Source organism: Rhineura floridana, chromosome 2, assembly GCF_030035675.1.
Source record: "Rhineura floridana isolate rRhiFlo1 chromosome 2, rRhiFlo1.hap2, whole genome shotgun sequence".
NCBI classification, from domain to species: Eukaryota; Metazoa; Chordata; class Lepidosauria; order Squamata; family Rhineuridae; genus Rhineura; species Rhineura floridana.
Window position 1 is genome coordinate 152,664,084 of NC_084481.1, and position 23,177 is coordinate 152,687,260.

General features: G+C 43.7%; 1 protein-coding gene across 3 annotated transcripts in view; it reads left to right on the forward strand.

Moving 5' to 3' along the window:
- EXT2 (exostosin glycosyltransferase 2) overlaps positions 1 to 23,177 on the forward strand; it is a 109,137-nt gene that overhangs the window by 80,293 nt on the left and 5,667 nt on the right. For all 3 annotated transcript variants that reach the window (XM_061610822.1, XM_061610823.1, XM_061610824.1), the window contains exons 11-13: positions 18,624 to 18,767; positions 20,094 to 20,222; positions 21,445 to 21,527. In XM_061610822.1, the coding sequence (XP_061466806.1) occupies positions 18,624 to 18,767; positions 20,094 to 20,222; positions 21,445 to 21,527 (356 nt within the window). The remainder of the gene's footprint in view (positions 1 to 18,623; positions 18,768 to 20,093; positions 20,223 to 21,444; positions 21,528 to 23,177) is intronic.

Sequence of the window (23,177 nt, forward strand, 5' to 3'; positions counted from 1 at the left end):
GTTTGATATTTCTGTCAAACTTTAAAAGGCAGGGAAATTGGGCAGCTATAGTGAATGCACCAGAGGAGCATACTCCCCATTGCCGCTGCAGATGTCACCTCCCCCTTGCACGAAACTAGAGGGGAGGACTTTGCTGAAGTGCCAGGGCATATTTCAGGCATGCTGAGGGCAGGCATCTACCTATACCACATATGGCAGGTGCCAAAGGAGGCTGAGGGAGGTGCTACCAGGAAGAAGAGAGGATTACTATCCAGACTGCGTCTCCTCGCACTGCCACTGCTGCTGATGCCCTTTCTTCCAGCTACATTCCACCCCCAACCTCTCTTTTCAAGATGGTGCAGCAGTTGAGGTTTCCCCCCTCCCACGTGTCACCTCAGATGCTTGCAGGAGGGACAGGTGTGTTTGTGTGTGTGCGCGCACTGATCTGTCTTCTGCTCCACTCTCATTTCCCAAGTGCACACTAACCAAGCCATCAGTTCTGATGATCATTGCAAGGCCTAAAAGCACTAACCCCACTCCTCAATCTATCCACCCTTTTGTCTTCACAATCTAGCATCCCCACCACTACCACACTGCTGCTTCTCAAATATTACTGCAATTATTTTTATTAAAAATAATATTATTACTATTATTTTGAAAATGCTCAGCAGGTTGGCTGAGGCTGAGGTCCATATACTGCAGCTGAAATGTATTTATTTAATTTATTATTGCATTTCTATCCCACTTTTCCTCCAAGTTGCTCAAGGTGGTGTACATGGTTCCCCTCCCCCCTTCCATTTTATCCTTACACCAATCCTATGAGATATGCCTGGCTGAGAGACTGTGTCTGGCCCAAGGTCACCCAGTGGACTTCATGGCTGGGTGGGGATTTGAACCTGGATCTGGGGATTTGAACCTGGATCTTAGTCCAACACTGTAACCTACTGGTGTTGGGAGCCAGGACTGTACATCTTCAGACTGTCGGGGGGGGTAGAGGGATCCCAATTTGATTGGACCTTTGCATTAAGAAAAGAAAGCAACACCTCCCTGTATGCAGGGAATTTTTTATGGAAAGCGATATTTGGAGATGTGATTTTGCCATGCACCATTTCTTCAATTAAGAGAGACTAAAATTACAATTAGCGTGAGGGGGATCATGAAATTTTTGGATCTTACAAAGGGGATCCCGTACTCATAAAGGTTGGGAACCACTGGTCTATGGTATCAAAAGCCACTAAGAAATCAAATAAAAACAACAGGATTGCACTCCTTGTATCTTCTTAATAAAGGTCATCCATCAAGGCAAGAAAAGGCAATTGGGCCTTCTAACCAGGCCTGAAACCACGCTAAATGAGTCCAGATAATCCGTATAATCCACAACCCTCTCGAGCCTTTTCTCCAAAGAAGAATATTAGTTATTGGGTAGTAGTTATCATAAACTATTCAGTCCAGGGCGGGTTTCTTTAGGAGTGGCTGCACCACTGCCTCCATAAGGGTAGTAGGTACCACTCCATTGCACATCATTTACCATACTCTGGAGCCATCTACCCACATCTCCTCAGGTAGATTTGATTACCCAGGGAGAGCAAGGATTAAGAGGGCATGTGGTTGATCTCATCGTTGCCAGTACCTTGTCTGTGTCATCAGGCCACATTGATTTTGTGATAATACCCTCCAGGGGTCATTGTGGAAGCTATAGAAGTCAAGGAAATTAACAATGTTGAATGTAGCACAGAAGAATTTAGGAAAAGCCATTGGGCTTGGCTAATAGTTGAGACTGGGAAAGGAGGAGATGAAGGGATGTCAGAAAGCAGTGGCAGGGAGGACAAGAGAACATAGAGATAAGCGTCTAGTGAAAATAGTCCTCTACCAAAACTTGTTTTTCCTTTAAGTTTGCACATTTTGGATAAGATGGGGAAAAATATTTTAAGTGGAAAAGGCAAAGATGGGAAAGAGATGGCCAGGATCCTGAAATAGAGGATTAATGAAGAATTAGCAAGGAAGAGTGGGGAAACTAAAAGTGGCTTAGTACAAAGGTGCTCTTCATATTTTTCTCCATAATCATGAAGAAGTTAGCTTGAGATTGTTGAAGTAATAAGGAGTTGTTTTGGCAACTGACATACTGACTTAAGGAATAACAAAATATATGAGGGTGTGGGAAGAGATTAATAATACCATATGTGTCTCCAGACGGGGAATGCTCCCATGGGGATTCATTGGTGATCACTCGTGGCCGAGTAAGATTGTCTTCCAAGATAAGGTATTATCGGTGGGTCCGGAAGTGTCTGTGGAGGCCAATTCTACATCCACACAGCCTCCCACAGTGAGGACATAGGTTTCCAGATGGAAGACAGTCATGATGAGGATTTGCTTGATGTGCCTTCCACTTAGCTCATTTGTCCCTTTTGCCCTGTACTTGTGCTTCTTCAAAGTTCACAGCACCTTTGATAATAGCCGACTCTTTATCCTTAAGAAGCTTGGTACCATCCATTGAACGTAAGGGATTGGTACCATAATTTGTTTGTCCATAGATGGCCTTTGTGGCATTAAAAAAGCCCCGTGCATCATGAGCATCTGCAAAGTGCTGGATTTCTTGAGCTTTCTTTATCCACTAAGTTCTCTAGTTCTTCTTTGGACCTCAGCCTTTGCACTGGCATAGATTTTTTTCTTAGCAGCACAGTTAATGTCTTTCTGCCATAATCTGGAAGGCTTTCCTTTTCTTATCAATGATATGTTCAATCTCACTATCGTTCTCATCAAACCAATCCTGATGTTTCTTAGTTTGGTATCCAATAGTTTGTTCACATGCTGCAGTAATGGAAGTCTTCAGTTTAATCCAGTGTACCTCGATATTTTCAGGGAGTTCCATAAGTAGATGTTTCTTGAGAGTTGTTTGAAAACAAACTCTCTTAATAGGATCTTGAAGGGCATGGATGTTCATTTTACTCCTTGGTTTTTAGAGTCTACGTTGAGGAACAATATTAATGTATAGTGGATCAAATTAATCGGTGATCTGTCCAGCAGTCATCAGCACTTGTTATGGCCCTAGTGAGGAGTACATCACAACGATCTCTGGCACGAACAATTACGTAATCCAGGAGATGCCAGTATTTCGACCGAGGGTGCTTCCATGATGTTTTAAATTTATTTTTCTGGCAAAAGAGTGTGTGTGTAATAACAAGATTATGCTCTGCACATTTAGAAGTAGAATGCCATTCAGTTTGCTATTGCCAACTCCTTCTTTCCCAGTGGTTTCTGGCCATAAATCCAAATCACGCCCAAGTCTTGCATTGAAATCACCCAGGAGGATAATTTTATCCTCCCTAGGTATCTCTAATAAGATAGTGTCCAGCCGGGTATAAAAATTTTCCTTGATGTCTTCATCAGCATCTAATGTTGGTGGATAACCACTTAGAATAGTTGCCTGCTGGTTTTTGGCAAGTTTTAAGCGGAGAGATGAGAGTTGTTCATTAATGCCAGTAGGAACTTCTGATAAGAGCTTCACAAGATTATTTTTAATAGCAAAGCCTACTCCATGTATTCATTGTTCTTGTTCAGGCAGTTCTGTCCAGAAGAAGGTATAACCTTTTTCTTCTTTCAGTTGTCCTTCTCCTGCTCTTTGAGTTCCTTGGAGTGCTGCTATGTCAATATTAAAACATCTCAACTCCCTCACAATGGTGGCAGTCCTGAGTTCAGGAAGTTCACTCTCTGTATTGTCCAGCAATGTCCATATGTTCCATGTTCCAAAATTCAGTTGTCTTTTTCGACCACTAAGTGGTGACCCCACTGGATGCGGTAATCCAGTCAGGGAGAGAGATGAGGCAGACTATGTTTAGAACACCTTTTCTAGCCCCCTCCCCATACGAGGTGAGCAGAGTAGATCCTGAATAGGACTGCTCAGTTGTGGATATAGCTGCTGAACTACTCAACTGTCTCGGTCCTTGAGCCAAGATGACTGTGTCTGTATCCACTGCCCATGTGCCAGTCCATGACTAGGGGCTTCTGGATTTCACAGTCCTGACCCCGTCGCCATTCACTGATCGCCATGGGACTTTTGTTTTGTTTTGTTTGGAAGACGCCTGTGTGTGAATTTGTTTTATGCGGGGAGATCAGCGCACAACGATCAACACACAGTCTTGACAGAAAAAGTGTTTGATCCAATGGAATGGATACCACGATGATTGGAAGTCTTTTATCTGCTGCAGCCTTCATCTGCCTTCACAGCCATTGTAACATACACATTGTTAACCTCCACCTGTTCTGCCGTTGAGGACCTTCTTGGATCGTTCTTTGTCTGGTTCCTCTCCCTTGACCTTACTGCCATGGGTGACCCTGCTGGGAGTACTTGACTCCTGACGGCATCACTCATAGGGTTCATTGGAACACGCAAGCCCACTCACCACTACAAGGTGACAATCCAGCAAACAGGACCCATGGGGATCAGCAGTTGTATGAACAGCCAAGCTTATATTTTCTTATTACGGAGAAACATGGAGGATGGATGGTTACAGTGTTGTCAGTCAGGAACTGAAGCACTCAAACAGGAGTGTGGACAGGTACAGAACAGCTGTGTACTGACAATGAAAGCCTAAACAAATGAACATGTAGCCTGTCCCCATTCAGAACATACCAGGAAGGAACATAGACTATAAGTTTTCCTTTGACATGCAAGCTTTCAGAGAGACGGAGATCCTGACATGCGAGTGCTTTCAAATAAGTAGTCCCCTTGGGCAAGTCTCCGAAAGGACTGTTGCATGTTCGTTGTCTGAACATTTGAAGAAGCCTGGCTATATAATCCCATGTGTCTGGATTGCTGGCATAAAACATGGTGGAACAGTTGTAATTTGGAGAATTAGCTGGACTATCCGAATATACTTTGTTTTTGTGTGCTTGAAGAATTTATATCCTCAGTGTGACTCACAATCAACAAAACATTTTATAATAATATAGACAATCAGCAGCGTCACTAGGCAGGTGCGGGGGGTGCAGAACGCACCGGGTGACACCATGGGAGGGGAATGACACCCAGAGCCGCCCTAGGCACCAGGAAGCGGGGCAGAAAGGATAAGCGATGCCTTGGGCGGAAGAGGCTCAGAGCCGACTTAGTGCTGACAGGCAGCTTTTCGGAGCGGCACGCCCTACAGTGGCTTTCTTTGCTGGCTTGCCTTCCGCAGGGCCCGGACAGCCAAAGCAGTGCCTCCCCCAGAGGGGCTCCAGGAAAGAAAGGCGGCGGCGGCTGGGGGTGTGAAGGCAATCCCAGCCCCGCATCGCCCCGGACCCAGTGGGAAGAGCCAGCCGGCTGCAGCCAGGATGCGGCCACGGCCGGCGGGCATCAGTGGGGCGGATTTGCCCACCCTGCCTTTCTTGTGAGGCGCGCGACGCAGGCAAGGAGGACCAGTCTGTGGCATTCCCGGGCGGGCGCTTGCCTGTTCCCTCCTCTCGCCCCATGAGACCACCAGCCAGCTCAGCAACATGCCGGAGGCCCAGAGGCATTCCGCTTCCCGAGAGCGGGCGGAGAGCTGGTCCCAGGCGCGGCACTGCGGGGCAGCTCCTGCGGGCCTGACAGCCGCCTCCACGCCAGCCCTGTGTGGCCCAGGCCTGCTCCTTCTCGGAGAAGGGTCCAGGAGGCCTGGCAGAGAGGCGATCCCTCCGGCATCACCCCAGGGCCTCCCCGCCTGCTTGCGGTGGGTGGGTGGGTGCGTGCTCTTCCGCAGTGCTGATGCCCTCCCAGCCCCTTCGGGTCTCACCTCGCCATGTTTGTAACCCTTTGTGTACTTGTGACTGCAAGGCCTAAGTCTCTCATTGCAGTAAAGATCCACTGCTACAATATGGGAAGGGGGCCTGCAAGTGGGACTACAGGGGAATTAAAGGATCTACAAACAAGTAAGCAAAAGGCAGTGGCAGCTGAGAGGAAAGGACTGCGGAACCAGTATGATGGCTAGATCGTCTTGCTTCCAAAGTGGAAAGAATATAACTGCTCAGCACATTCCAGGCACCCCCACCCAGCAACCAGCTGGCCCACCAGTAGTGTAGTTGCAAATTCAGAAGTGCAGGGTCTCTTCTTGATAGTTAATGGTACAGCCCGTCACAGCCACACCCCCAAGATTCACATTCTTTGTAATTTCAGAGTTATAGAACCAGAATAAAACTGCTGTGTGCATAGCCCCCCTCCAAATTCTCCTCTCTCTCTTTAGGGACTAAATGCTGCCAGAAATCTTCTGATTTTCAGAATACTGACATGAAGTCAAGTGTGAGATTACAATTTGGGAGACCAAGGTACTTTGCCATGAGTTCACTTCTCGCCCTAGGAGCCGATCAGCATGAAAGGGAAAGCATGTGTTAGCTACTTGGAAGAATCTTCTCAGTGACTGACTCGTCTCCTTTCATTCTGGTTGGCTCCAATAAGCATGAAAGGACTAGGAAACATGTTGTTACCCAAGTGAGAAGACTCTTTTCTGTGGCTCAGAAGCTCCCCTTTCATGTTGATTGGCTTGTACAAAGAGACTATGCTGGGACCCTACTCCCAAAGACATAAGGGGTCTACAACTCTAGATGACTACACCCTTGCAGCCCACCAAAACAAAATCCAGAGGGCAAGTATGAAGAATAAACCCAAGTGTTGGGAGGAGATGAGTTCAGGGAAGGGCACCAGAAGAGGAAGACTCAAGAAGGCCACATTCACACTGTACATTTATTCCACCATTATTCCACTTTAAACATTCATGGTTTCCTCCAAAGAATCCTGGGAAATGTAGTTTGTGAAGAGTGCTGGGAGTTGTTAGGAAAGCCATATTCTCCTTACCTGGAATTCCCAGAGTTCTCTGGGAAAAGGGACAGACTGCTAAACCACTCAGGGAACTGCAGCTCTGTGAGAATAGGGGTCTCTATTGTTTTCTTACCGAATTTTCACTTTAACCACATGAAACTATGCATAAATGTAAATACATTTAGGCTGTGGATATGATATTGTAATTTAAAGGTGTAATTTTAATTTCGCTAGTTATGTCACTACTATTGCCATTACATTCAGTGATATACGGGAATTACGATTTACGAGTAACATTAGTACAAAAAACATTACTAAGGATTCTGTATGGTCTGGTACGGGAGGAGGTCCATGGGGGTGACACCATGAGTTACCGCACTGGGTGACACCAACCCTAGTGATGCCACTGTAGACAATTTAAGAGAGGAGGAGGTAAGACTAACATTTCTTAAGAAAGCTCAGGGAGAATATAACAACCCATCAGCGGCTTGATAGGCCAAATACCTGTCGAAATAAAAAGGGTTTCACAAGGTGGCAAAAAAACCATCAAGGAGGGGGCAAAATAGGCCTCCTGGGGCAAGGAAGTTATACAACCTTAGTGTGACCACTATCATGAGTCCTGACCAGCCATATTTCTCATCTTGGGACCTGGAGGAGAACCCACCTAGCAGATCTTAGGTTTGGGCAGGAGGAAGCTGTGTGTGGTATTTCACTTTAAAGGCAAGAGTGTCAGAAATGGGGATATGTGCTATCAAACATGCACTGCTCTTTCAGTATATAGATCACTTCATAGATCTTAATATTCTAGAATGGCTCATGTTAAGGAGGGTTAGTTTTTCAAGGGAAGCTGGTAGAAGGGCGGGATAGATCGATAGATAGTGATTCAGCAACTGAACTGGGGATCTGTAACACCCAGTCCTACATTTGAACTTCAGGGTCCTTTTTACCTATTTTGTCTGACTTCTGTTGGCCAGATGCTTGGATTGTGGAACTGCCTGAATAACAGCCTGGATAATCTTTGTGTGAACTTGGTGCCATTTGGATAGAGCTTCCTTTGTTTGGCAGACACATTTGACTCTTGCAAAAGCTGTTTTGTTTTTTGTTTTAAATAGTAATAACCGTAAGAATCCCCATTTTATAAAATAATTCTACAATCCAGGGTAATCCCATACAGGTGGGATTTTAAAGCGCCTTTAAACACGTCTGGCCTGATGCAAAACTCTGCTTATTAACAGTATTTAACGAAAACAAAAAGAATAGCAGAGTCAAACAGCCGGAGTGTGGCTGCTCTAACTTTGTACAGCTTCCTCTGTAAGAGCATAAGGGGAAGTGTGTAGAAATGCAGTTCCTACCTTCAACCCACAAATCAGTGACTGCAGATCAATCTTCCCTGGGCCAGAGTGTCTTTGACTTGCTTGACAGGCCTGAGCTGGCTACCAGATGTTTAACTTGTCCTCAGCCTGTGGTAATTTATTTGTCTGTTTATGTATTTCACCAGGAAAGTATATGTTGCATTTCTGGGTAGTTTGCAAGGGAATTCTGAGGGAACAGTAGCAGCATATAATGTTACCAGGGGGGCTTCTTTTTTAAGTGCCTTACTTGAGTCAGGAGAAACATTTGGAAATGTGATGTTGGTGACGTCCTTCCTGTGCTTATTCTCCAGACCTTGTTTAAAAATGTGGCTGAACTTAGTAGCAGTGCAGGCTTGTCTGGCTATATCGATTAGGCTCTTTTTATAAAAAGAAGAAAAGAAGGGGGATACTTTGATCTCTGTACACCTTCAGCCATAAAAATTAAAGTAACACTCAAAAGTGTCAGACTTTTTTTTACTTGTTAAAAGTGAACTATTAGGGTCCCTAATGATTTATTGCATTGTGCAAAACATAGTCCCTAAGTGCTGTTTAATTTAAGGAGGCATAGGAGTATCTATGGCTCTATGACTTAAAGTGGAAGCTTTGTGAGAAGTCAAGAGGACAGCATTTCAGCATTGTGTTGACAGAAGTACCGACAGATACTGTACTCTTAAACTGTTAGGACTGTACAACATTTCTGCCCATTCATCAGCTGTTCCTGTTTCCCTTACAAAAAAGATAAAAGCAAAACAGCAAAGAAATGTAACTCATACCACTTAAGGTAATTTTTAAAATGAAGGAGAACCATACCAGTCTTGCTGTAAACAAGGTTTTTCAGTCTTCGGGAAACTGGAAGTTACCTTTCTTTAGCCTTAACAAGGTCTTGTTTAAAACCTGAAGTTGATAACTACTGTCTCTGAAGGTTTCATTGCAATTTATTCTATGTCTTTGTGTCCCAAGATATACTCTGATAATAGTTATAGTGCTTATGAGTCTGCTTTCCAAATACCAGTACCTAGAAACCCCCGGAGGGGAGAGTGCTCTTGCACTCGGGTCCTGCTTGCAGTCATCCCATAGGCATCTGGTTGGCCACTATGAGAATAGGATGCTGGACTAGATAGGCCATTGGCCTGATCCAGCAGGCTCTTCTTATGTTATCCCTCACAGTCTAGGCAAGTCTAGTGCATATATATGCTGTGTAAGAAGCCAGTTGCTTAGCCTCTGCCTGTTTTTTTACACTGAAGAAAAATAGGGATAACTCTTCTTTGTTCTTCAATTTGTAGCCTACTTCAGGTGTTCTACTTGCACGTAAAACAAACATGCAGGTAGGGATGAGCATGCTAAGTTCCACCCCATCACTGTCACAGTTGCCCTCTCAAGAGATGGATGGCAAACGTCTGAACTGGAGACCTTCCTGTGCCCATGATAGCTCCTCGCAGAGTTTAGAGCCCTGGAAAAGCCATGGTAACGACAGGGGGAACTGTACTGTGTTCATCCCTTGCTTGCTTGTTAGCTTTATACATGAACAGAAAGCCTGAAGTAGGCTTATGCTGTACATTGACAATAAATGCTAAGTGGCTGTTGAGGATGAACTTAAAGATTTCTGCTCTTGCTCTGTAAGGTTTAACTTGGCACATTTCCTGTTACGGTCATAGAAAAACAAGTCAGGCGTGGTACAAAGCCAAAGTGTGTCCGCTAGGTATGGAAAATGTTTGGCTGCTGCTGTTGTCATCTTTACCTAGTTCTAATGCTCTTTGACATTTATTTATTTGTTTGTTTGTTTATTATCTGAATTTATCCCGCCCTTCCTCCCAGCAGGAGCCCAGTTCATTCAGTTGCTGGGTTTAAACTTTGCCATTCTTTTACCATGGTAATAAAGAAAGCACTGTGTCCTGTATGAGCAACAGCTGTTTTCCCTATTAATCTAAAGTTTAGATTCTAAATTTTCCTATTAATAGATTTTCTTAAGTGGTTGTAGGAGAATGTATGCTGTGCTCGGCATATATAAGTATGAACTTACCTTTATATGTGGTCATCAGTTAGCAATAAAGCAAAACTTAGACTGTCTTCATCACTCATCATTATGGCTCAATTCTTATGCCGCATTTCTGATGATGTAGGTGTGGTTTTGAGGCGAGAAATGTGATCTGAATGGAACCTGTCTTTTGCCTCTCAAGCCTTCTGTTCCCATAGAAAAATCTCTATTCAATTTGTATGTATTCTGACTTCGGAAGCTTAATACTTCTATCAGGAACCTCTCATTCTTTCTCCATCATTATATAATATATGAGAGTCAGTGTGGCGTAGTGGTTAGAGTATTGGACTACGACCTGGGAGACTAGGGTTCGAATCCCCACATAGCCATGAAGCTCACTGGGTGATCTTGGGCCAGTCACTGCCTCTCAGCCTCAGAGGAAGGCAATGGTAAGCCACCTCTGACTACCTCTTACCATGAAAACCCTATTCATAGGATCGCCATAAGTCGGAATCGACTTGAAGGTGGTCTATTTCCATTACCCTATAATATATATGTTTTGGGTGCTCTAGGGTAGGAAGAAAGATGGAATAACTCCAGCATCTCAGGATAATTTTGAAACCATTTATGAATAAGTCAACTTCTTAGCTGCACTACAGGCTTACTTAGGTTACTAAGCTAAATTGCACTAGTTTAACCAAACTAAGCAACCTATAGTGTTTTTAAATTTGTATATTTGTTTATTTGTTTTTAATGTTTTTAATTGTTGTAAACTGCCCAGAGAGCTTTGGCTATAGGGCGGTATACAAATGTAATAAATAATAATAATCTTTTATCTTTTCCTGTAACTCTCCTTTTCAAACCTCCTTTTTTATTTCTCCAGTGTTTTTCTCAATTTCCCATCTGGTCCCTCATTAGCTGGGCAGAAGGCCTGTCTTTATGGCATAACACTTCTGCCCTCTTGTTGGTAGGTGCAAGGAGTCAGAAACTCAATAACACTACAGCAACACTTTTGGTTCCCAGTTGAACATGCGGGGCAACCGAATACAAACAGGATGAGGCATCATAGAGATGCACAAGTAGAGTAGCTATCCATTTTGCATTATACTTCTACCCCTAGAGTCTAGAAAGGAAGCACAGGTGCTAGATCCTTGGAGAACACCAAAAAGGGATGGGGGGTAGAGGAGAGGGGAAAGCTACTAAAAGAAAACCTTAAAATATTTGAAAAATGGACTGAAACTAGGCAAGATTTGAGCCATAAAACCCCAGATTCAGAGGCACTAATGTACTGACTGACAGTGGTGAAAGCAAGGAGGAGGGGGGGAATTGAAGAGCAGAAAGACAGAGTGAGAACTTTGGGATTTGACAAATAAGATTCTCATGTATTTTTATAAAACTGTCTTGGTTGAATTATCAGGATGGAAACCAGATTGAAATAAGCCGAGAAGTACTATCAGAGAGAAAATGGCGACGTTGAAAATAGACTGACCACATGAGAAGTTTGCTAGTGTTTCCGTTGCTGTTGTTTCTAATGTTTTGACTGTGATCTTTCAGAACCAATTTGCCTATTATGTGACAGTCATGTTTGATCTGAATACACTGTTGTTTACGATTTTTAATGTGGTGAACACTCAGAAGTGTGAATGGGGAGATTACATCTTCAGTCACTTGTGAGTAACTAGTGGATATGAATTACTATTAGTACATCTTACGAGAACGTAAGAAGATCCCTTCCAGAAGCTCCATCAAGTCCAGCATGCAAGAAACATCCCTTTCTTTCTGTGCTTGATATTTCTCAGACTATTTGTCCACCTACCTAGTATTGCCTGTTCTGACTGGCATTGGTCCTTTGGAGTCTCTGGAAGAGGTCTTTGCCCACACCTGCCACTTCCTATTTTTAACTGGAGATGCTAGGGATTGAACCTGTGACCTTCCTCAGGCAGAGTGTGTGTTCTTCCACTGCTCCCTCTGCACAGTTGATATTGACTGGCATGCTGCCACTGAACCTGGATGTCCACTGTGTGCTTGCAGACATACACAACTTCTCTTCATACTTTACAGTGCTCAGTGTAGTAAATAGCGGTACACATGTGAAGCATAACCGTTGCATTGTTCCTAAAGTGTTGTGAGTGTCTGTTGGCTAGTGCCAGTCATGTTCCTTGTGACAAGCAGACACACATACACACACATAATGCCCATACTATTTTGAAATACTGTATTTACACACATACACAACTAGTTACTGTGCCTTGTTCCGGTCCTCCCCACACCCGCAGATTTGTTGGTTGCCCTATCAGCCAGCTCTCAGACCTCCGGATGCTGCTCCTAAACGCCAGATCGGTGCATAATAAGATCTCCCTCATTCGTGATTTAATTGTGGATGAGGCAACCAATCTGGTATGTATAACCAAGACCTGGGTGTGTGAGTAGGGAGAAGTCAATCTATCCCAGTTATGTCTGCCAGTGTACCTTGTTCAGCATCAGGGTAGACCTGAGAGTTGGGGATGGGGGTTTGCTGTGGTCTATAGGAGCTCCGTCTCCCTCTGCAAGCACCCTGTCCATGTGACTACTAGTCTGGAGTGTTTTCACCTTGTGTTGGGTCAGTGGGACAGACTAGGGATTCTGTTGGTGTACCGCCCACCCCGCTGCCCAACAGACTCCCTAGCTGAGCTGACGGAGGTGGTCTCGGCTGTACTGTTGAGATCCCCCAGACTGTTAGTTCTGGGGGATGTCAACATCCATGCTGAGGCCATCTTATCCAGGGCGGCTCAGGATTTCATGGTCTCCATGACAACCATGAGACTGTCCCAATATGCCATTGGCCCAACACATGTAGCAGGGCATACTCTAGCCTTGGTTTTTGCAACTGGAGATGTAGATGGTGATCTTACATCAGTCCCTCTGTCATGGACAGATCACTGCTTGCTGAAGTTTAGACTTACAGCAACTTTTCCCCTCTGCAAGGGTGGGGGACCTATTAAGTTGGTCCGCCCCCAGAGACTAATGGATCTGGATGGTTTCCAAAGGGCTCTGGGGAGTTTTCCGGCTGATAGGGCTGGAGCTTCTGTCGAAACCCTGGTTGAACTGTGGAATACAAAAATGAGCCGGGCGGTTGACATGATTGCTCCTGAGCGCCCTCTCCTGTGTAGAGCTCATACGGCTCCATTGTATACCCCAGAGCTGAGAGCGATGAAACAGTATAGGAGATGGCTTGAGTGCAGATGGAGACGAACTCCTGGTGGATGCAATTACACACTGGTAAGTGCCTATGGTAAGCTGTATTTAGGGGCAGTGAGGGCAGCAAAAAAACAATATTTTGCTGCCACTATCAAATCATCAATCTGCCGCCTAGCGGACCTCTTCAGAATTGTCCGGGGGCTATTACACGCTGGCTCCAGGGACATGGTAGAACCATCTGAGGCCCACTGTAATGAATTTGCTAGGCACTTACAGGATAAAACCTTTAGCATCCACCAGGACTTAGACTCCAGTGTTATAGCAGGTGAATCAAGTGAGGTATCCAGAGCACAGCCTTGTCCCGATTTCTTGTATGAGTTTCAGTTGGTACAGCTTGAGGACATTGACAAGGTGCTTGGACAGGTTCGTGTAACCACTTCTGTGCGGGATCGTTGCCCTTCTTGGCTAATAAAAGCTAGCAGGGATGGAACAGCCGGCTGGGCCAGGGAAGTGATTAATGCCTCTCTGCGAGAGGGGGTGGTTCCTGGCTGCCTGAAAGAGGCAGTAGTGAGGCCACTCCTGAAGAGACCCTCCCTGGACCCAGCAAATCTTAATAACTATAGGCTGGTAGCATTCCTGGGCAAGGTCCTGGAATGAGTGGTTGCAGGCCAGCTCCAGACACTCTTGGATGAGACCGATTATCTGGATCCATTTCAGTCGGGTTTCAGGGCTGGTTTTGGCACAGAAATAGCCTTGGTTGCCCTATATGATGACCTCTGTCAGGAGAGAGGTGTGGAGTGTGACTCTGTTCATTCTCCTTGATCTCTCAGCAGCTTTCGATACCATCAACCATGGTATCCTGGGAAGACTGGCTGAGTTGTGAGTGGGAGGGACTGGATGGTGGTGGTTTCACTCCTGCTTGGCGGGTCAGCTCCAGAAGGTGGTTCTTGGGGAACATTGCTCGGCACCCTGGACTCTCTAGTATGGGGTTCTGTGGGGGTCAGTTCTGTCCCCTATGCTGTTCAACATCTACATGAAACCATTGGGTGCGGTCATCCGGAGCTTCGGAGTGTGTTGCCATCAGTGTGCTGAGATGCTGCTAGTGGGTGGTTCTTCTGACCGGATGGTGGATGTCCATCCTGTCCTGGATGGGTTTGCACTCCCCCTGAAGGAGCAGGTTCGTAGCTTGGGGGTTCTCATAGAACCATCTGTGTTACTTGAGGTTCAGGTAGCCTCGGTGGCACAGAGTGCCTTCTACCAACTTTGGTTGGTGGCCCAGCTACACCCCATCTGGACAGGGATAACCTGGCTTCAGTTGTCCATGCTCTAGTAACCTCCAAGTTAGATTACTGCAATGTGCTGTATATGGGGCTGCCTTTGAAGACGGTTCTGAAACTGCAGGTTGTGCAAAATGCAGCGGCCAGATTGGTAACAGGTATCAAATGGTTTGAACATATAATACCGATTCTGGCCCGCTTGCATTGGCTGCCTGTATGTTTCCGAGCTCAATTCAAGGTGCTGGTTTTAACCTATAAAGCCTTGCAAGGCTTAGGACCACAATACCTGATGGAACGCCTCTCCCGATACGAACCCACCTGTACACTACGCTCAACATCCAGGGTCCTCCTCTGGGTGCCTACTTGGAGGGAAGCTGAGAGTCTGGCAACAAGGGAGAGGGCTTTCTCAGTGGTGGCCCCAAAATTATGGAATGATGTTCCTGATGAGGTGCGCCTGGCACCAACACTGTTATCTTTTTGGCGCCAGGTCAAGACTTTCCTCTTCTCCCAGGCATTTTAGCATGTGTTTTTAAATTTGTATGTTTGTTTTTAATGTTTTTAATTGTTGTAAACCACCCAGAGAGCTTCGGCTATGGGGCGATATACAAATGCAATAAATAATAAATACACAGAAAGATTTAATATAAAAATAATCTTGTGTATGTATGTGTAAATCATAAACACAGATAACTAAACAAACAGAAAAAGTACTTTGCAAATAGAACTTCCTTTGTTTTTGAACTGCCTTACCACAGTTTGTACCACTGTATTCTTGGGCACTTGTGTTTTCCTGCTCACCCTGGGAAATGTGTCTTTGAGTAATGTAGTCAACACTATATTGAACCTAGGGGTTGTAGTGATGATGACTTGTCCCTGTTCCTGACAGCTTGTGTTTTGATCTGGTAGCCACTAATAGAGTAATGAAGTGATAGGAAAAGCATCCTGATTGTATCCAGGTGCCAGGAACAAGGCAAAAGCAAAGAAGTTGTAGAGATACTGCCACCAAAACACCCAGAAAAATTTTGAAAAACAAAATAAAAAGTATTGGTTTCTCAGTATTTTCCAATGGGTAGAATAGGTGATCCTGTTGAGACCCTAGTCTCACTATGGAATGGTGAGACTCATAGGGTCATTGACATGATCACTCTTGAAGGCCCTCTCTGGTGTCGTGTAACCCACTTTGCTCCTTGGTATACTGAGGAGCTGCGGTCGATGAAATGGACCAGGCATAAGCTAGAGAATAAGTAGACCAAGTAAGTGTTTGGGCTCACAATTGGGCCTACCACATGGTGGTGAGGGCAGCAAAGAGATTGTACTTTTCAGCCTCCATTGCATCCTTGAGGAACCGCCTGGCTGAGTTGTTCCATGTGGTCTAACCAGGGGTTGGACCTCTGGAGCACACAAATGGAGTGTAACAACTACAAACCAGTCGCTAACACCCCTTTCTTGGCAAAGGTGGTGGAGAAGGTGGTTGCAGAGCAATTGCAGGTATTCCTGGATGAGACTGATTATCTAGATCCATCAAAATCTGGTTTTGGAACAGAATCAGTCTTGGTCCCCTTAGGATGACCTTTATTATGAGAGAGACGGGGGAGTGCGAACCTGTTACTTCTGCTCAATCTCTTAGCGGCATCTGATACCATTGACCGTGGTATTCTCCTGGACTGACTAAGTGGGATGGGTATTGGAGGCACTATATTACATTGGTTCTTCTCTTACCTTAAGGGTCACGTCCAGAGAGTAACACTGGGTGAGTGTTCCTTGCCCCCCTGGCACTTAGGCTATGGGGTTCCATGAGGTACTATTATCTCCCCAGTGCTATTCAACATATATATGAAGCCATTGGGAGTGGTCATTAGGAGTTTTGGAGCAAGGTGTCAGCAATATGCTGATGACATGAAGCTCTATTTCTCCATAACATCTGAATCAGAAGAGGCTGTGAACACTCTGGATCGATGTCTGAATGCTGTAGTGGACTGGATGAGGGCCAATAAATTGTCCTTGAATCATGGGAAGATGGAGGCTCTTTGGATGGGTGGTTCCCATGTTGAGGAGACAGGTAGGTTACCTGTTCTGGATGGGGTCATGCTCCCTCTGAAGGACCAGGTCCGTAGCCTTAGGGTACTCCTGGATTCATCTTTGTCTGCACTGTGGCTAGGACTATCTTTTACCAGCTTTGTCTGGTCCATCAGCTACAGCTGTTCCTGGACAGGGATAGCTTGACCTCTGCATTCCATGCATTGGTAAACTTGACTGGATTACTGCAATGTGCTCTATGTGGGACTACCCTTGGCCCTGTTTCAGAAGCTTCAGCTGGTGCAAAATGTGGCAACCAGATTGCTGATGGGAGCATATGGCCGACAATATATGACACCACTTTTAAAACATCTGCACTGGCTGCCCATCTGCTACTGAGCCAGGTTCAAGGTACTTGTATTAATTTACAAAGCCCTAAACAACTTAGGTCCAGGGTATCTTAGGGACCGTCTGAACCCTTATATCCCAGCTCAATCTCTGAGATCTTCTGCAGGAGCGGCTTTGATTGTCCCCAAGTTGACAAGACTCATTTACAATTGACACCAAATCGAGCCTTCAGTGTCATCAGCCCAGTTCTCTGGAATGCCCTGCCAACAGAAATTCAGCAGACACCTTCTGTTTTAACTTTTAAGTGCCTGCTGAAAAATTTTGTTTCGTCAGGCTTATGCAGGCAATTAAGAACATGTGTTTTTCCCAACAATTGACCTTTTTGTTGTATTTTTTTTAATTCTATGGTGCTGGTTGTTTAAAACATGTTGTAAAACACTTCGATGTTTTTAATGAAATAGCAGTATGCAAATGTTTTTTTATAAATAAGTATGTCTCCACACAAGGATAATCTGTATAGACCAGCCTTTCCCAACCAGTGTGCCTCCAATTCCCATCTTTCCTGACCATTGGCAAAGCTGGCTGAGGCTGATGGGAATTGTGGTCCAACAACATCTGGAGGCACACTGGTTGGGAAAGGCTGGTATAGACCCTCATTTACTCCAAAAGTGACTTAAATTAAGTCACACCTGCTAGCAATGTTTCATATAAAACTATTTTATTATACTCCATTTGAAATATATAATCAGAGCATTTATCTTAACCCCTTCCCCCATACTCTAAACACTGAAGCTGGAATACTTTTTGATGCATTTTTGTATTAAGGAGCCATGTCCACACAAACTTTTTTCATTTTTGAAAGTGAGCATTCTTCATGAAGATTGTTTCAGATTACTCTGTCACTAGAATATTCTTTACTGTCACCAAATGCAACATTACAAACTCACGGTGTAGGCACAGACTGAAATGAAAAGCAGTTAAATCTGAAGCCATTTGGGGGAGCATATGGTAGCTGAAAGGAAATGGAGAAAGCAAAATAGGCTGTAAGGAAAGACTGTTTTATGAAGCAACCATTTAATCTTGAATCATCATTTTGCAAGGAAAATGAAAGCGATTGGCTGCTTAAGACAACTCAAGAAAAGAACTGAAATGTTTAGAAGACAGTTGTTCAGAAGTCCTATAAAGGCAACAGTCTGCTTGAAGACGCTTGTTTACTGGCTGCATTGATGTACAGTAGAGTGATGTTTAGCCGTCAACGGTAGCAATCACCACCAAGTTGATGGTTGAAGGCAACTCCAAGTTGGCTACAGACCAAAGTGGTACAGGAGAAGCTGCCCTGATGCCACAGCAGGTGTGGGGCCACACACACTATTGCCACAAGAGCAGCTCACAGAAGTTGAAAAAGGCCCAGGGAGAGAGCAATTGCCGAACTTGACTTCACTGGGAGCAAACAGTGCAAGCCTGAGGATGAGCGTTGACTGGGGGGCTTTAATTTACATCACTGTAGCCTGTGGCAGGCAGAACTAATGCCCCCTATCTTACTCCCTCTACATTCTGTATTTTATTCATTTATAAAAATATTTATATACCACCCTCTCACAAAGCATCGGTGGTATACAGCAATGTAAGAACATTTAAACATTTATCTGTAACTGGATAAAAAAAAAATTAAACCAGATTGTCCAGTTTTCTAGTGAATATCACTAACATAACACCTCACTTATACTCTACAGGTATGGAGAGAGTTCCCTGACCGGCTGGTTGGATATCCTGGTCGCCTGCATTTGTGGGACCATGAAACAAACAAATGGAAATATGAGTCAGAATGGACCAATGAAGTTTCAATGGTGCTTACAGGGGCAGCATTTTATCACAAGGTGAGATATGATATCAAAAACACATAGCAAGCCTGTGACAGAATTCTGAAATGGTAGGTTTGCATGTAGCGTGGGGAGGGAGCTTTGTGTGTCAGTATAGGGTGGTAGCTACTTTACAGCATAATGCAAGTGGCAGTGATCTTCATATATGCTGACAAAGGCAGATATGAACTAGAAAGAGACTGCATTCTATTGTTGGCTTCCTTGTAGTAAAACGCCTATCTGTTGGATAGCCTGGATGATTATGGGTGTTGCAGCAAAGGAAAGGCCTAATATGTTTGCAGACAAGTGGCCTTCTCTTTTTTTGCCCTTGAATGGCAGATGCACACCCTCACATTTCATATTTTAAAAATGCTTATGAGAGTCTCCTTGATTTCAAAAGAAGTGTGCAGTATGGCATATGGAAGGCTGTGTTTGAGGTAGCACAAGTCCAGACATCTCATGGGCATGTTGTTTGGTTCTTTGGCTCTAGGCCATTGGCACAATTAAAATTCTCAGAAAACTTTTGAACAACATTTATAATGGAATGTATGAAAGAGAGAAGAGAGGTAATGATGGTGTTTTTTACTTGTATAGTTGATCTAACGAGCTCACTTTGAGATGACATGTTGGATCAAGTGTGCTGTAAACTACTGAAGATATTAGACAATAGAACAATGGAATGGAAATAAATGCTGGGCATTATATACCTCTAAAGGGATAATTTTCTAGTACAAATGGCACTGAAAAGAGTTGAGGTGTCGTAAGGTACTTAGCTTTACACCACTGCAGGACATTCTGCTCTCATATACCCCAAGGATCCTTCTCCGGTTGCCCCCTCCCTCTTAAGTTATGTGGGTTGTGATCAGTGATTGGTATGTCAGTAGTGGCAGACCCATCTTGAGAATGCTTCCCCCGGTGCCTTCTTTGTCTCTAGGGTGCCAGGCAAAGATCTTTTAAATTCTTTAAATAAAAGGTCTTTTTAAATTTCAACTGTAGTTTGAAGGGTTTTTTATATTTTAACTTCTGCTTTGCATGTTGTTGCTGCTGCTATTATAATTATTGCTTGTATTATTTCTCTCCTGTACTTCTACAGAGCAGTTCTAACAGCATGTGTAAAATAACAGTAATCATAAAACACAATGGGTTCCATCCAGTGGTGCAAAGGCTACCCAAAAGAAATTGATGATAGGACATGGTATAACTTTTTCTGGCAACCTCTGTTAATTCCCAATGGAACATGCCCACCACTTAATTCCCATTCCAGTTCTAAGCTGCCTGTCTTTTTCTGATGGCTTAGGAAACCTGCATACATTTTTTTCCCTACACCATTTTTCTATTCTGCAGTATTTTAACTACTTATACACTTACAAAATGCCCGGGGATATCAAGAACTGGGTGGATGCTCATATGAATTGTGAAGACATTGCCATGAATTTTCTAGTGGCCAACGTTACTGGAAAAGCAGTCATTAAGGTAAGCTTCAGCTGTTCTCTCAGACTTTTGCAGTGCCATAAATGTATGTTATTTACATGTTTTCATCCCGCACTTCCTCTAAGAGTCTCAGGGCAATGTACACAGTTCTCTCTATCACTCCCCACTTTTTCTTACAACATCCCTGTGTGGTAGATTAGAGAGAGAGAGTGAGTAAGCTTGATAGCCAAGTAAGTGCATCTCCCATATCTTAGTCCCGCTCTAACCACTACACCATATGCAACGGAACACAGCTTAGTGAATTTGTCTGCCTCTTTTTTTCATTTACTTTGGGATGATCCCACCTATTACTTTAGTGAAAATGTCTTACGGATTTGAGAGGTCTGGATCATTTCAGTAATGTAAGGTGTTGGTTCCATTGACTATGATTACTATGACCAGACACGTGTGGGAGAGACAGAAAGTTAATATTGTTTTTTTAAATCACTGAACAAAAAAGAGGGGAAAAAACTCAACCCAATCCATCCCTGTCTATCTCAACTGGCAACAGCTGATTTATAGGGATGCTAATTGCTGGAATGTTAATTGCAAGATCAGTTTTTAAATGAATTTTTATCCCTCAATTAATTTCCTGACATGTTTCAACACATTTTTTTGGCCTGGATGTTCACTTTGTCTGCTCATTTCAAAGTGTGTCAACTCGGAATGAGATTTAGGCATTACTTCAATTAGCAAGGTCTGCTTTCCTGCCTGTCCATCATCATTTTCCCAGACTGGTGGCTGTTTCCTACAAAAGCCTTAGGAGAGAGAGAGTGTGTGTTTCTGAACTGTGCAAGGGCACTGCAGCATTATTTGGCACCTCAGTGCAGTTGGGAGTGCCTCACAGAGTGTGCCAGTGAGCATGATGTGTCTGTTGGGTTAAGGTTACAGTGAAGTATGGGAATCTATATTTCATCGCTCTTATGGCTGCAAGAACAAATGGTGTTTATACAGGGACCTTGGCAGTGAGAAAACAGTCATTAAACAGCTTGTCATCGCCACTACTTTCCACTTACGGAAAGCAAAACTCCTCTAAGCGTTTTTTATTGGGTCACTATGAGCTTTTCAGTCAGCTGGGCCAGATGAAACTAAATGACATGGATTCCCCCTTCTCCTTTCCTTCAAGGGTTTGACTTACAGTACAGATATGCGCAAAGGCACTGTGCTGCTTTTCTGAACAAGGGGATTGTCTGTACTGTGACAATGTTATGTTGACTTTGTACAGGTGACTCCCAGAAAGAAATTCAAATGTCCAGAATGCACAGCTATTGATGGCTTATCCCTAGACCAGACACACATGGTGGAAAGGTGAGTGTCCCATTCTATTGTCTTGCCTTTCCCAGTGCTTAATCAGAATATTGTGAAGTTAGGACCAAATTATTCAATGCTTGTATTCACAACATATTGTTACACAAATCTAATTTGCAAAGGCATTTTAGCATGAGGCAGGAGCTGTCCATTCCTTGTGCTGAGAAGGTAGCTGATCGCATCCCAACTTCAGCAGGTCTGCTGGTTTTAAATACACACACACTTATGCTTTATAGGAAGGCATGTTATAGCAATAATGCAAGTCTCATTGTTTCAAGTGAATTAAAATGATGATGTTACTGAAGTGAGAGAGAACTAGGAGTAAAATATATGAAGAGAGAATTATCTGAGCTCTGACGACTGAAACAACAGTTTGGAGGTACAGCCTGCATTACTATTTTAGTATGAAAGCAAGTAGAAGATATTACCAATACTTTTCAGATGTAATGCAAGCACTTCTCCTTTTACATGCTTCCTGGATGTCTCCATTCGAGTTTTAAAAAGCATATTTTACTATTTTCTATAACAGGATGTAGTGGTGATTAGGTCATGATAGGGAAGTGATTTCAGCAGACCTTAACTGTCAACTCCATGTTGTCATGGAAGTTAGAGATCACTGCTGAAATGGATACCATCATAGGCTGTAGGAAGGACTGATTTATGAGATGAGATTAAGAAAAGTATATATAGCCTTAATAAGAAATTACTAAATAGGTATAAGTCTCAGATATTTAACAGTATAAACACCAATCGTGGTGTAAGTTATTTTGGTTGGCACAAAGGTATATAATGTGAAATAAGAGGATTAAACTCAGGAAAAGCTATCGGGAAGTACTGCTTAATCATGACATCTTATGCTATAGATTAGAATAGTTTCCAAATGGAGGTGGTGGATTCCTTGGGAACTTTAAATGTGAAATGAACCTTATCCTTTTCTTCCAGCAAGGGTTTTCTGACATCATGAGCCTGTCAAAGAACAAACTAGGCTGTCTCCATATTTAGTAGATCTTTGATCCAGATGTGTCATATATGCCCTTAAGGGTAGAGAGCACATTTGGCTTCACTGTCCATTGTGTTTCCAGAATGCCATTTAATTTTCATTTATTTCAATAGCTTTCATCATGCAGACCCCTACCCCCAAAGATCAAGTTGAAGTTAATTTTATACAGGATATTAAAGAGCTGCTGTATGAACATCAGAGCTATTTCCTTAGTACATATTTATGTGTTCATTTTGCATATATATTGTGAATATACGGCACACCAAATTAGTATCCCACAATCTGTTTTTGTCTGTTTTGGAAACCCAAGTTTCTAATCCTAATGCTTGCAGAGAAAAACTTCAAAACTGTGTACATAGTTAATGCTAATTCTCACCACCACCAAGAGTCCTGGGAAATGTAGTTTGTTAAGGGTGCTAGGAATTGTAGCTTTGTGGGGGTAAACTATAGTTCCCAGGATTCTTTGGGGGGTGCTTTGACTGTGCTTTAAAGATATGGTGTGTACACAGTCTTATAGGTACCGTTGATTTCTAAACTAGTGAAAAGTTTTAGAAGTTTCCAGTAGCCTTAGATAAGAGACACTAATATCCTGCAGAGCTCTCTAGACATCCTCCGTGGCAACTTCCCCTTCAACCTATTGGCCATTTAAT